At 46.1% G+C, this 15373-nt stretch overlaps 1 protein-coding gene across 1 annotated transcript; it reads left to right on the top strand.

The window, feature by feature from the left end:
• Nucleotides 1-7086: 7086 nt before the first annotated feature.
• Nucleotides 7087-14924, top strand: LOC306919854 (PH domain leucine-rich repeat-containing protein phosphatase 2-like; the record flags this gene model as incomplete). Its single annotated transcript, XM_079496404.1, has 5 exons — nucleotides 7087-7120; nucleotides 11224-11437; nucleotides 11892-12126; nucleotides 13608-14151; nucleotides 14641-14924. Exons 2-5 carry the CDS (start codon nucleotides 11355-11357, stop codon nucleotides 14922-14924), a joined length of 1146 nt encoding a protein of 381 aa, XP_079352530.1. The 5' UTR covers nucleotides 7087-7120; nucleotides 11224-11354.
• Between the last annotated feature and the right edge of the window lie 449 nt (nucleotides 14925-15373).

Genomic DNA, 15373 nt, shown 5'->3' with positions numbered 1-15373 from the left:
GCGCCACAGCCCATCCACATGTATGAAGGCATATGCCTCTCCCCTCCTCTCCTCTCCTCTCTTTTTGAATGAACAGACAAAACACAAAACACAACATGTTCATTAATGTTATTCTTCACAAACTAGACATTTTATTCATATTTAGAAAATGCAGAATCCAATGGCGTCGGTCTGGGCTCTCCACGCCGTTTGCAAAGGTCAATGGTCAGCAAAAAGACTGCCTCCTCTCTCCCCTCTCTCCACAGAAGTGAAAACAGACAAAACACACCTTTAAAATATGTTCCCTAACCCTATTCTTCGCAAACGAGACATTTTATTCATATTTAGAGCGTCCCAAATTCAATGGGGCCAGTCTCGACTTTCCAGGACGTTTGCAAAGGTCCATGGTCAGCAAAAAGACTGCAACGGTGACCCTTTGGGCCAAATTCTTAAAAAAACGGGGTGATATATATTTTTAAAAATATGTAAGAACCTCCAATATCCATATTCAGGACATGTCGAATCCAATGGAACCGGTCTCGAATTTCCACGACGTTTGCAAAGGTCAAAGGTCAGCCGAAAGACTGCCACGGTGACCTTTGGGCCAAATGCCTTAACAATTAAGTGATAGATATTTTTTTAAATATGTAACACCCCCGAATATCCATATTCAGGCCATGGCGAATAAAATGGCGTTGGTCTCGATTTTGTGGGACTCTTACAAGCGTCCGATAAAGGGAACTACACTGCAATGCTAGGCCTCGGGTCAGATTTGAGGTTCCCAAGGTCGCAGAAAAAAACTCAGACCATCACGAAGATCGGCTCGTCGCCGCGATCGCAGAGGTGTTTGGCCCATCCCGAACAGACTTACGATCGTCGTCGTAGGCGCGCGTGAACGTCAAACTTTGCTTCACTGGAACGCCACGACGGTGAGGCCTTCCGGGATGATTTTCGGATATGTTATAGAGCTCCCGGAGACGCACGCATGGATCTATAGAACGTCCTCGGGCGACCTTTCTAAGAGGCACGGTCTCGTTTCACTTTTTCAGCCAGGACGCTGTTAGAGTCTATGGGTCTATGACGTGTCTGCATGCACAGAGCCAAAGTGAAGGACGTTTTGTACGACTGTCGGAGGCGTACGTCCGAGACACCTAACCGTTCGTCTCGGCTGGCTCTCCGACATATCCGAACGTCGGACCGTGATGTTTTATCGTTGGCGCGTTGGCGCGCGTCAAAGTCGGCAATTTGTAGGCGTTCGTTCAAGGCTACCGCCGCGGCCGTATGTCCGTTTGGCCCGAAACCTATACGGCTGCGATCGGGGCCGCGACCCGGCCGCGGTGATGGTCTCGGATTTGTTCTGCGACTTTCGCGTCAAAGTCGCAAATTTCGAGGCTTTCGTGCAGGGCTACTGTCGCGACCGTATGTCCGTTTGGCCCAAACCCTATATGGCTGCGATCGGGGCCGCGACCCGGTTGCGGTGATGGTCTCGGATTTGTTCTGTCGAATTTCGCGACTTTTCTCGCTAACTTACTTTGTGGGAGCAGTTTATGCTAATGAAGGGCGTGGTATGCAAATGAAGGGGAGTGGTATGCAAATGAAGGGGAGTGGTATGCAAATGAAGGGCGTGTTGCGGCTACTTTGTGGGATTATCTTATGCAAATGAAGGTGCGTGGTATGCAAATGAAGGTGCGTGGTATGCAAATGAAGGGGAGTGGTATGCAAATTAAGGGGAGTGGTATGCAAATGAAGGGGAGTGGTATGTAAATGAAGGTGCGTGGTATGCAAATTAAGGGGAGTGGTATGCAAATGAAGGGCGTGGTTCCGGCTACTTTGTGGGAGCGGTTCATGCAAATGAAGGGGCGTGGTTCCCGCTACTTTGTGGGAGTGGGTTATGAAAATTTGAAGAGCGTTGTTTCGGCTACTTTGTGGGTGAGGGCTATGCAAATTAGTGGGTGTCGCTTATGCAAATTAGTGGGTGTTGCCACGCCCTTCATTTGCATACCACACACCTTCATTTGCATACCATGCCCCTTCATGTGCATACCACGCACCTTCATTTGCATACCACTCCCCTTCATTTGCATACCACGCACCTTCATTTGCATAAACTAATCCCACAAAGTAGCCGGAACCATGGCCCTTCATTTGCCTACCACTCCCCTTCATTTGCATACCACGCCCCTTCATTTGCATACTACGCCCCTTCATTTGCATAAGCCGATCCCACAAAGTAGCCGAAACACGCCCTTCATTTGCATACCACTCCCCTTCATTTGCATACCACGCACCTTCATTTGCATACCACGCACCTTCATTTGCATAAACTAATCCCACAAAGTAGCCGGAACCATGCCCCTTCATTTGCATACCAATCCCCTTAATTTGCATACCACGCACCTTCATTTGCATATCATGCCCCTTCATTTGCATACCACTCCCCTTCATTTGCATACCATGCCCCTTCATTTGCATACCACTCCCCTTCATTTGCATACTACGCCCCTTCATTTGCATAAGATAATCCCACAAAGTAGCCGGAACCATGACCCTTCATTTGCATACCACGCACCTTCATTTGCATACCACTCCCCTTCATTTGCATACCACCCACCTTCATTTGCATAAACTAATCCCACAAAGTAGCCGGAATCATGCCCCTTCATTTGCATACCACGCACCTTCATTTGCATACCACTCCCCTTCATTTGCATACCACGCCCCTTCATTTGCATACCACTCCCCTTCATTTGCATACTACGCCCCTTCATTTGCATAAGCCGCTCCCACAAAGTAGCCGAAACACGCCCTTCATTTGCATACCACTCCCCTTCATTTGCATACCACGCCCCTTCATTTGCATACCACGCACCTTCATTTGCATACTACGCCCCTTCATTTGCATACGCCGCTCCCACAAAGTAGCCGAAACACGCCCTTCATTTGCATACCACTCCCCTTCATTTGCATACCACGCCCCTTCATTTGCATACCACGCACCTTCATTTGCACAAACTAATTCCACAAAGTAGCCGGAACCATTCTCCTTCATTTGCATACCACTCCCCTTCATTTGCATACCATGCACCTTCATTTGCATACCACGCACCTTCATTTGCATACCACGCACCTTCATTTGCATAAACTAATCCCACAAAGTAGCCGGAACCATGCCCTTCATTTGCATACCACGCACCTTAATTTGCATACAACTCCCCTTCATTTGCATACCATGCCCCTTCATTTGCATACCACTCCCCTTCATTTGCATACTACGCCCCTTCATTTGCATAAGCCGCTCCCACAAAGTAGCCGAAACACGCCCTTCATTTGCATACCACTCCCCTTCATTTGCATACCATGCCCCTTCATTTGCATACTACTCCCCTTCATTTGCATACCACGCACCTTCATTTGCATAAACGAATCCCACAAAGTAGCCGGAACCATGCCCCTTCATTTGCATACCACTCCCCTTAATTTGCATACCACGCACCTTCATTTGTATAAACTAATCCCACAAAGTAGCCGGAACCATGCCCCTTCATTTGCATACTACGCCCCTTCATTTGCATAAGCCGATCGCACAAAGTAGCCGAAACACGCCCTTCATTTGCATACCATGCCCCTTCATTTGCATACCACGCACCTTCATTTGCATACTACTCCCCTTCATTTGCATACCATGTCCCTTCATTTGCATACCATGCCCCTTCATTTGCATGCCACACCCCTTCATTTGCATACCACGCACCTTCATTTGCATAAACTAATCCCACAAAGTAGCCGAAACACGCCCTTCATTTGCATACCACTCCCCTTAATTTGCATACTACGCCCCTTCATTTGCATAAGCCGATCCCACAAAGTAGCCGAAACACGCCCTTCATTTGCATACCACTCCCCTTCATTTGCATACCACTCCCCTTCATTTGCATACCATGCCCCTTCATTTGCATACCATGCCCCTTCATTTGCATACCAAGCACCTTCATTTGCATAAACTAATTCCACAAAGTAGCCGGAACCATGCCCCTTCATTTGCATACCACTCCCCTTCATTTGCATACCACGCACCTTCATTTGCATACCACGCACCTTCATTTGCATAAACTAATTCCACAAAGTAGCCGGAACCATGCCCCTTCATTTGCATACCACGCCCCTTCATTTGCATAAACTAATCCCACAAAGTAGCCGGAACCATGCCCCTTCATTTGCATACCACGCACCTTCATTTGCATAAACTAATTCCACAAAGTAGCCGGAACCACGCCCCTTCATTTGCATAAGCCACTCCCACAAAGTAGTCGAAACCACACCCACAAAGCAGGTGGGACGCAGCCCACTAATTTGCATAAGCAAAATGTGAGGTGTGTGAAATGCCCCCGGAAATATGATCCATCCATCCATCATCCATCCATCATCCATCCATCCATCCATCATCCATCCATCCATCATCCATCCATCCATCCATCATCCATCCATCCATCCATCCATCCATCCATCCATCATCCATCCATCCATCATCCATCCATCATCCATCCATCCATCCATCCATCATCCATCCATCCATCATCCATCCATCCATCCATCATCCATCCATCATCCATCCATCCATCATCCATCCATCCATCATCCATCCATCCATCATCCATCCATCATCCATCCATCATCCATCCATCCATCCATCATCCATCCATCCATCCATCATCCATCCATCATCCATCCATCATCCATCCATCCATCCATCATCCATCCATCCATCATCCATCCATCATCCATCCATCCATCCATCATCCATCCATCCATCCATCATCCATCCATCCATCCATCATCCATCCATCCATCATCCATCCATCCATCATCCATCCATCCATCCATCATCCATCCATCATCCATCCATCCATCATCCATCCATCCATCACCCATCATCCATCCATCCATCCATCCATCCATTTATTTACTTTTTTCATTCATTCATTCATTCATTCATTCATTCCCCCCGGAAATAAATAAATAAACAAGGATAATCATCCATCCATGTGTGACGATTGTTTGACACACATCATGTCAAGTCATGTCTGTCTATAGCAAGAGGTGGGGGGGGGGGCGCCAAAGCATATTTTAGACTGATTCAGTATTGACCATATTAAGCCAGGTATCACGGCAGACAGCACTAATATAATAAACAAACGTGAACGGAGCACTGCTGCCAACATAGTACACGCATATAGTGGCCATACTGGCATACTCACCATAGCCTGGTCAAGGTTTCCCCTTGGTGGACGTGACATTTCCAACTATTGCCACCGCGAGAGCCCCGGGAGCGCGTCCGGGACGGCGGCCCGGTTCGAACGAGATTCCCCCCGTCCGAAACGGACAAGGGACGGCCGAGATAGGGCCGGGGACCCCCGCGGACCCCCTCCGCGGACCCCCGGCGGACCCCCTCCGCGGACCCCCGGCGGACCCCCTCCGTGGACCCCCGGCGGACCCCCGGCCCTATGGAGGGGCCGGGATTGATTTATCCTTAGTCCTTAGTCCTTGTCTTGACTTTTCACTTGTTGACTAAAAGGTAAAGTGTGATTTATTTGGATTTATCCTTATTATTGTGAAAGATGTCCCCCAAATGTAAATTATTAATGTATTATTATTATTTTAATAATTATTATAAATGTGCAAAAAATATATATATAATTTATTTTACATGATTTCCTCTGATGAGTCCTAGTAGTAAAAAGTAGTAGTAAGGTTGAAATCGTTTTTTTGCAAGTAGAAATTAATCCGGGTTTTACAGGGTTAGTCATTCATTCATTCATTGGTAAATGGTAAATGGTGCATTTATATAGCGCCTTTATCCAAGGCGCTTTACATAGATTGTGCATTACATTCAACCATTCACACACACATTCATACACCGATTGTGGCGGAAGCCATGCAAGGTACCAACCAGCACATCGGGAGCAATTTGGGGTTCAGTGTCTTGCCCAAGGACACTTCGACATGTAGACAGGAGGAGCCGGGATTCGAACCGCCGACCCATGGATCATTGGACGACCTGCTCTACCTCCTGAGCCACAGTCGCCCCCCGGAAATAAATAAATAAACACGGCTAATCATCCATCCATGTGTGACAATTGTTTGACACACATCATGTCATGTCATGTCTATCTATAGCAAGAGGTGGAATTGACGTCAGATCTTCTACACAAAGCAAAACAAAAGGGAGCAGTGCACCACCCTGTGGCAACAACTGGCACTGCTGACTGTTACAAATTGACAGAGTGGATTATCTTGGATTACGTCCGCCAACATACATTCCAATAGTACATTTACTTGACCAAAAGGTAAAGAGTGATTTATTTTGATTTATTTATTCTGGATCCTTAGTCCTTGGTCCGAGGTCACGAATCTTGACTCGAACCAGCGTCCTCTGGCAGGTACCGTAGGCAGCTGCTGCCCAAACCACTGAGCCATCGTGGAATACTATTAACCATGGATTTGGGGTAATTTTATCTTTTTGTTTTTTTGGAAAATAAATAAAAATAAAAAGTCTATTTTACCAATGCAAAGGGTGAAATATTGTCATAATGTACGTTGTGTTTGTTTTGGAAAGGAAAAAGTGTTTTAATGTACTTTTTACTGATGTTAGGGTAGAGTTTGTTTTAACAGTACAGGACTCTCTCTCTCTCACACACACACCAGAGACTGGCAGCTGATTGGCTCATTCAGGGTTGCCAGGTTGGTGGCTGTCAGGTTGTCTAATGCCTGCTGCATTGTGTGTGTGTGTGTGTGAACCAGCTACACTGGCATTTAAACACATTCATATTGTAACTGTTGCCACTATAGGTGATATAGTTTGCTTTATTCCTAAAAGGTACAAGTTCATAATTAAGAAGTTCATAATTAAGTCACATTTACGTCAAAGTCATGTTCCGTGTCTCGTTTGGTCTGCTCATGTAAATTGGGTACACAGGTTTTTTGTGTAAGCAATCAAGCCACAAGCAGCAGCAGGGTGCAGCAGCTCCGTTTGCACTAGTGGTCACACAAAGAGACTAAGATACAAGAGACTGTCATAAGAAAGGTTATAAGGACCTAAGACTGAAGAGATTCCCTTCTTTGTTATTTGCACGCAGCCAACAAGGTATTTGTTGTTTGTTTTATGTCTGTATTTTACTTTGGTAAAATGTTTGCATGTCGTATTTATTTTATGTTAATTGTAACGTGCTTGTTTTATTGTAGCCGCAATTTGCAACTCTAGATTTTTTTACAATGGGATGAATCTAGAGTTGCAATACCCTCCATTGACTCCCCACTCATCATTTTGCGTTTGTGATCTGCTGGTCTCAAACGACGTTAAACTCACCAACATTGCAGCTGTAGTCCAAGCTTGAATTTTTCTCTTTCGATCTGCAAAGCTTGTTTTTCATAAAAATCCCCCGTAGACATGTTATGAGCTACTTTCTGTCCAAAATATTCCACAAGTGATATTCCGAGCCGCCATTTTGAATTTTTTCAACCTGCCGTAAAACAAGACGTGTGGGAGAGCGCTTGTTTAATAGAAGGCCGTGCGTGACGGGGCGTCGTGCTGCGTCGGCTTCTTCTTTGGGTGTCTTACCTGCGCAGGTAAGATTCTATTAAACAAGCTCTCCCCCTCACGTCTTGTTTTACGGCCCGTCGCAGAATTGCAAAATGGCGGCTCGGAATATCACTTGTGGAATATTTTGGACAGAAAGTAGCTCATAACATGTCTACGGGGGATTTTTATGAAAAACAAGCTTTGCAGATCGAAAGAGAAAAATTCAAGCTTGGACTACAGCTGCAATGTTGGTGAGTTTAACGTCGTTTGAGACCAGCAGATCACAAACGCAAAATGATGAGTAGGGAGTCAATGGAGGGTATTGCAACTCTAGATTCATCCCATTGTAAAAAAATCTAGAGTTGCAAATTGCGGCTAGTTTTATTGTATTGTTTTCACGGTGAATTTGGAGGATCCACAAGTCTTCAAATAAATCAGTTTCAAGGAAACCACTTGTGTCTGTCTGCTCGGAGGGAGTTACACATATAATATGACAGCACCACACACACACACAGAGGCATTGCCTAAAACACATTAAAACACTCAAACATTCCAGGTGACTAAAATGTGACTAAATGAAAACTATTCAAGGGACTGAAATTAGTTTGCTGCCAAAAACACAACACTGCAGGATGTCACCTCAGCCGCGCGTATGTGTGTCAAGACATTTTATTAGCAACTACACACACCTGTTGCAAGGTCCCCTTTTGGTGTTTTAAACGTTTACTGGGGACCCCCTGGAAATCCCACAAGGGCCCCTGGTGGTCCACGGACCCTGAATTGAGAAGCACTGGCATACATTCTAAGCATTTATGCTCAGTTAGCTTTTATAAATGTAACTTTAAACGTGAAAACAGACTGCGCTGCTGTCTAGTCGTGTTCAAACCATTGTGATGTTGCATTACCTACGTTAACTGGGGACCCCCTGGAAAACCCCCAAGGGCCCCTGGGGGTCACCGGACCCCAAATTGAGAAGCACTGGCATACATTCTAAGCATTTATGCTCAGTTAGCTTTTATAAATGTCACTTTAAACGTGAAAACAGACTGCGCTGCTGTCTAGTCGTGTTCAAACCATTGTGATGATGCATTACCTACGTTTACTGGGGACCCCCTGGACAACCCCCAAGGGCCCCTGGGGGTCACCGGACCCCAAATTGAGAAGCACTGGCATACATTCTAAGCATTTATGCTCAGTTAGCTTTTATAAATGTCACTTTAACCGTGAAAAACAGACTGCGCTGCTGTCTAGTCGTGTTCAAACCATTGTGATGTTGCATTACCTACGTTTACTGGGGACCCCCTGGAAAAACCCCAAGGGCCCCTGGGGGTCACCGGACCCCAAATTTAGAAGCACTGGCATACATTCTAAGCATTTATGCTCAGTTAGCTTTTATAAATGTCACTTTAAACGTGAAAACAGACCGCGCTGCTGTCTAGTCGTGTTCAAACCATTGTGATGATGCATTACCTACGTTTACTGGGGACCCCCTGGACAACCCCCAAGGGCCCCTGGGGGTCACCGGACCCCAAATTGAGAAGCACTGGCATACATTCTAAGCATTTATGCTCAGTTAGCTTTTATAAATGTCACTTTAACCGTGAAAAACAGACTGCGCTGCTGTCTAGTCGTGTTCAAACCATTGTGATGTTGCATTACCTACGTTTACTGGGGACCCCCTGGAAAAACCCCAAGGGCCCCTGGGGGTCACCGGACCCCAAATTTAGAAGCACTGGCATACATTCTAAGCATTTATGCTCAGTTAGCTTTTATAAATGTCACTTTAAACGTGAAAACAGACCGCGCTGCTGTCTAGTCGTGTTCAAACCATTGTGATGTTGCATTACCTACGTTTACTGGGGACCCCCTGGAAAACCCCCAAGGGCCCCTGGGGGTCACCGGACCCCAAATTGAGAAGCACTGGCATACATTCTAAGCATTTATGCTCAGTTAGCTTTTATAAATGTCACTTTAACCGTGAAAAACAGACTGCGCTGCTGTCTAGTCGTGTTCAAACCATTTTGATGTTGCATTACCTACGTTTACTGGGGACCCCCTGGACAACCCCCAAGGGCCCCTGGGGGTCACCGGACCCCGAATTGAGAAGCACTGGCATACATTCTAAGCATTTATGCTCAGTTAGCTTTTATAAATGTCACTTTAAACGTGAAAACAGACTGCGCTGCTGTCTAGTCGTGTTCAAACCATTGTGATGATGCATTACCTACGTTTACTGGGGACCCCTAAGCATTTATGCTCAGTTAGCTTTTATAAATGTCACTTTAAACGTGAAAACAGACTGCGCTGCTGTCTAGTCGTGTTCAAACCATTGTGATGATGCATTACCTACGTTTACTGGGGACCCCCTGGACAACCCCCAAGGGCCCCTGGGGGTCACCGGACCCCGAATTGAGAAGCACTGGCATACATTCTAAGCATTTATGCTCAGTTAGCTTTTATAAATGTCACTTTAAACGTGAAAACAGACTGCGCTGCTGTCTAGTCGTGTTCAAACCATTGTGATGTTGCATTACCTACGTTTACTGGGGACCCCCTGGACAACCCCCAAGGGCCCCTGGGGGTCACCGGACCCCGAATTGAGAAGCACTGACATACATTCTAAGCATTTATGCTCAGTTAGCTTTTATAAATGTAACTTTAAACGTGAAAACAGACTGCGCTGCTGTCTAGTCGTGTTCAAACCATTGTGATGATGCATTACCTACGTTTACTGGGGACCCCCTGGACAACCCCCAAGGGCCCCTGGGGGTCACCGGACCCCGAATTGAGAAGCACTGGCATACATTCTAAGCATTTATGCTCAGTTAGCTTTTATAAATGTAACTTTAAACGTGAAAACAGACTGCGCTGCTGTCTAGTCGTGTTCAAACCATTGTGATGATGCATTACCTACGTTTACTGGGGACCCCCTGGACAACCCCCAAGGGCCCCTGGGGGTCACCGGACCCCAAATTGAGAAGCACTGGTATAGATTCTAAACAATTGTATTCAGTCAGCTTTTATAAATTACATTTTAAACGTGAAAACAGTCTCTTGTTATAGATATTATAGTTGTAGTTAAAGTACACAGTGTGAATGTCCCTTAACATAACACCAATGCTGAATAGTACTAGGGAGAACATGATAGTATCCGTCCATAGACTGGCCTCTGGTGACCAGATAGGAGCATTACTGCATCTACATTAAGGACAAGTATACAGCCTACTGTACATCCTCAGGGTTCATTGATATAATCTCTGTCTAAAATAGCAGACCTACAAGCTCGTAGCGCGGCACCGATTGCTGCGCTACGAGCTTGTAGGTCTGCTATTTTTGGGGGCCACTGTCTGTCTGTCTGTCTGTCTGTCTAAAATAGCAGACCTACAAGCTCGTAGCGCGGCACCGATTGCCGCGCTACGAGCTTGTAGGTCTGCTATTTTTGAAAAGTCGTGAAAATATTTATTTCAGAAAACTGGAGGATTTAGAAGATTTTTTTTTAAATGTTGAGGTCAGGACTAAATGGGTTTTGTATGAATAATCTAAATATCCAAAGTCACTTGTAAGTTGTAACTAAAGCTGTCAAATAATTGTAGTGGAGTAAAAAGTACAATATTTGCCTCCGAGTTGTTCATGTATGTGTTAATGTGTGTGTGCTGTGTTGTGGACAGGTTGTGTGTGTCTGTGCTGGCAGTGGTCTGTGCTGGCAGTGGATCGTTTTGGGGACAGCGGCGTAGAGGCAGCTTATGGCATCTTTGACGGTGACCGCAATGAGGAAGTGCCTCGACTACTGCAGTGCACCATGGGAGATGTGCTATCCGAGGAATTACAGCACTCCAGTGTGGACAGCGTGTACATGTGCAATACCTTTCTCACCTCACACAGGTTGGATTATCTAATAAATACACTGGTTCTCAGAGTAGGCTCCGGGGACCCGGGTTTCAGGGCATCCACAGCAAAATAAGGAACAGTGTTTAAATCTTAAACTTAAACCTATTTTAGTATTTGAAAATAGACCATCTACAAGCTTACGTGTCGCAATGTGACATGTTGTGAGCTTGTGAATCTGCTATTTTCAATATACGGTTAAAATGGCCTGAGGCAAAATACATATCTATTGTGTCTACTATATTGCGTAAATTTGAATTAAAAACTATTTAGTCGATATTTGCCATCAGTACATCAACAGTGTTTGCAATTAACAAACGGATCATTGTGCTGCCGCTGCTGTGTTGATTTATAGGTTGCGAACAGCTGCTTTAGGGCTCTGAAGCTGGTGTGTGTGTGTGTGTGTGTGTGTGTGTGTGTGTGTGTGTGTGTGTGTGTTTGTATGGTACAGGAAACTAGGCATGGCTGGGCAGAAGCTGGGAGCATCTGCCCTGCTGTGTTACATCCACCACGAGCCTTTAGGGGAGCCAGGAGGCGTGTTCAGCCTGACCGTGGCTAACGTGGGCACCTGCCAGGCAGTGCTGTGCCGAGACGGCCAGCCTCTAGTCCTCTCTAAGGTCCTCAGCCTGGAGAGCAGTGCCGAGGAGATGGAGAGGGTTAAACTAGCCAAAGCCATCATCACAGAGGTACTAGTTATTGCAAATTTCAAAAATAGTGAAGATAGCTCATCTACAAGCTCACAGCGCATCGCGATGCAACTTGTAGATCAGCTATTACAACTCTGTGCCAATCAATAGCACACTTTCCTGACCTCTGACCACGGCATTGCACCATTTGTAAGATATTGATTCTAATTAGAAGTTGTGTAGTGATTTTTACAGTGTACCGAATGACTATACATAACCAGCCAGCTTCATTACAAGAGTTTAGTAATCTCATCAAGGCTCAACTCATAATACACTCATAATATTATGAGTTATGCTCCTCTCTTTTCTCTATCTTCACTGCAATGAGGAGCCTTTAGGCACAACCACGTTGTTCACCCACCTTACTTGTAATGGGATCTGACAATAAAGATTGATTCTCCCGGTCGCTGCCCGCACAGAATACAAAACTCTGATGCTGGCATTCAAAGCAACCAAAGGCATGGCCCCCCCATATCTCACAAGTATGATCGTACCCTACAAACCCTCCCGCGCACTCAGATCAGCCAACGCAGGGAAGCTGGAGGTACCTTCACTAAAAACGCCGGGACAACGCTCCACACGTCCCAAACTCTTCTCCCTTCTGGCTCCAAAACTATGGAATGCACTTCCCATCACAGTCAGAACTGCAGCCTCACTCCCAATCTTCCGCCGTAGTCTGAAAACCCACCTCTTCAGACTCCACCATGGCCCGTAGCACTTGCCCTAGCCTAGCCCCTTAGATAGCACATTATGTAGACTTAGATAGTATTTTAAACAGACGTATAGCTTGTTACGTAGACAGCTCTAGAATTGCACTTTATGTAGTCATAGCACTTTATAGTACACATGTATAATATATTATATAGTATAGTATGTATAGTTTACATAGATACTCCACTGTTACGTTCTTAGTCTACGCATGATTCATGATAACTACTTTTTATATATGTGATGTATGCCATGCTTTTGTTATTGCTTAATGTAAGTCGCTCTGGATTAAGAGCGTCTGCTAAATGCCTAAATTGTAAATTGTAATTCTGATTCTGACTAATAAGTTGCCTATAAAACATGTTTTTTGAGGATAGAAAAATCACACATGTCTTCTTGAGACATTATGAAAATATTGACTGGTTGGAAACTCTTTATACTTTTCCAGATGCAACACTTTAGGATGAAACCCTACATGTACTAGACTGTGTTCTACTCATGAATATACATGTTATACTCTGTTACTTAACTTAACCCATTCTGGGCAGGAACCCCTTTTGGTGTCAGCATTACGTTATGCTTTAGCTATTGAAAAATAGCAGATCTACAAGCTCATAGCGCGCCACCGAGTGGCGCGCTACGAGCTTGTAGGTCTGCTATTTTTGAAAAATCGAAGAACGACTGACATAGAAACAGCTTTTTCAGAAAACTGTCAGGATGTAGAAGACATTTTTAGAATCTGATCTCAGGTCAAAATGGGTAAATTTTTGCAGGATAACAAGGTGAGCGGAGTGACGTGTTGCTCGCGCCTGCTGGGCTGCTCTTATCTCTCTCCGTGGGTGCTGCCCAAGCCCTGGGTGCACACCGAGCCCCTCTGTCCCCAAGACCAGTTCCTGATCCTGGGCAACCGGGCGCTGTTCGAGAGGGTCTCCTACCACGAGGCCGTGCGTACCGTTCAGACCGTGCGCGACCCGCGCGCCGCCGCCAAGAAGCTCTGCTCCCTGGCCCAGAGCTACGGCTGCAAGGACAACATCGGCGCCGTGGTGGTGTCTCTGCACATCGGCGAGGACAGCTGCACCTGTGAGCCGCCGCTCTCTGCCGCCGGCACTGAGCCCCGAGGAGGGGGGCCGACCACGGCGTGCCCCGCCACCGCCTTACCGGCCGCCGTGATGATTCTCGGCCCCGCCACTGCCGAGCCAGTCACTCCCTCGTGCAGCACCGCCGTCGTCGTGTCCGAGTTCAACAGCGAGACGTCGGCCTCCGAGGTGGGCAGCGAAGCAGGTTCCACTGCCTCCGATGAGCAAACCTCCTCACAAGGTTAGTAAAGTTTAGAATCCGTTTTTTTTAACGTTGTTTTATTTTTTTCCTATGCACAGCTTTGTGTGTGTGTGTGTGTTTGTAGCACGGAATATGATGATTTGATTGGCTGAGCACGGAATGTGATGTATGATGATATATGATGGCGCCCCTCACTTCACACAAGTGTAATTTTGTATTTAGTTTTCACTTTTTTTGTTTTTCAATTTCAGTTAGTGTTTATAGTTCGTTTTTTAATTAGTTTTATGCTTTAGCTATTAAAAAATAGCAGATCTACAAGCTCATAGCGCGCCACCGAGTGGCGCGCTATGAACTTGTAGGTCTGCTATTTTTTAAAAATCGTAAAAATGCGGCACAAATCTTTGAATAGGTATATATATTCTTTCAGAGCGAACGTTTTTTTTTATTCCGACGTCAGGCCTAAATGGGTTAAAATGGGTGACATGCTCCTTCTTTAACCAGTGTATGATAGTAACCCTGCCTCCTCAGGCCCCGTGCACCGCCCAGAGAGACGCTGCAGCCTGCATCCCGCTGCCACCACCACGCTGTCTGGCGTCATGGTGCCCGGCTCGGCCGGGGCGGGGGGGGCTCACCCCGTCTTGTTCCAACGGCAGCCCTCCAGTGCCACCTTCTCCAGTAACCACTCTGACAACGGGCTGGACAGCGACGACGAATTACCACTTGAAGGTGTGATCTCCAACGGCAGCAAGCTAGAGGTGGAGGTACTGTTGGACACTGGACCGATCCCAGAGTATTCTGTAGTACTGGACTGATCCCAGAGTATTCTGTAGTACTGGACTGATCCCAGAGTATTCTGTAGTACTGGACTGATCCCAGAGTATTCTGTAGTACTGGACTGATCCCAGAGTATTCTGTAGTACTGGACTGATCCCAGAGTATTCTGTTGATCTCGTTATTACGACACTAGTTGTTTAAGCATAGCGTGGGATACTGTAATTACTGTGATTGGGTGTGTCTTGTTTGTGCGTAGTGCAGGTTACTGTAAAGGGTGTGCTGTCGTAGTGCAGGTTACTGTAAAGGGTGTGCTGTCGTAGTGCAGGTTACTGTAAAGGGTGTGCTGTCGTAGTGCAGGTTACTGTAAAGGGTGTGCTGTCGTAGTGCAGGTTACTGTAAAGGGTGTGCTGTCGTAGTGCAGGTTACTGTAAAGGGTGTGCTGTCGTAGTGCAGGTTACTGTAAAGGGTGTGCTGTCGTAGTGCAGGT

This window comes from Electrona antarctica (assembly GCF_951216825.1).
Source record: "Electrona antarctica genome assembly, chromosome: 3".
NCBI lineage: Eukaryota > Metazoa > Chordata > Actinopteri > Myctophiformes > Myctophidae > Electrona > Electrona antarctica.
This window is presented reverse-complemented; position numbering and strand designations above follow the sequence as displayed.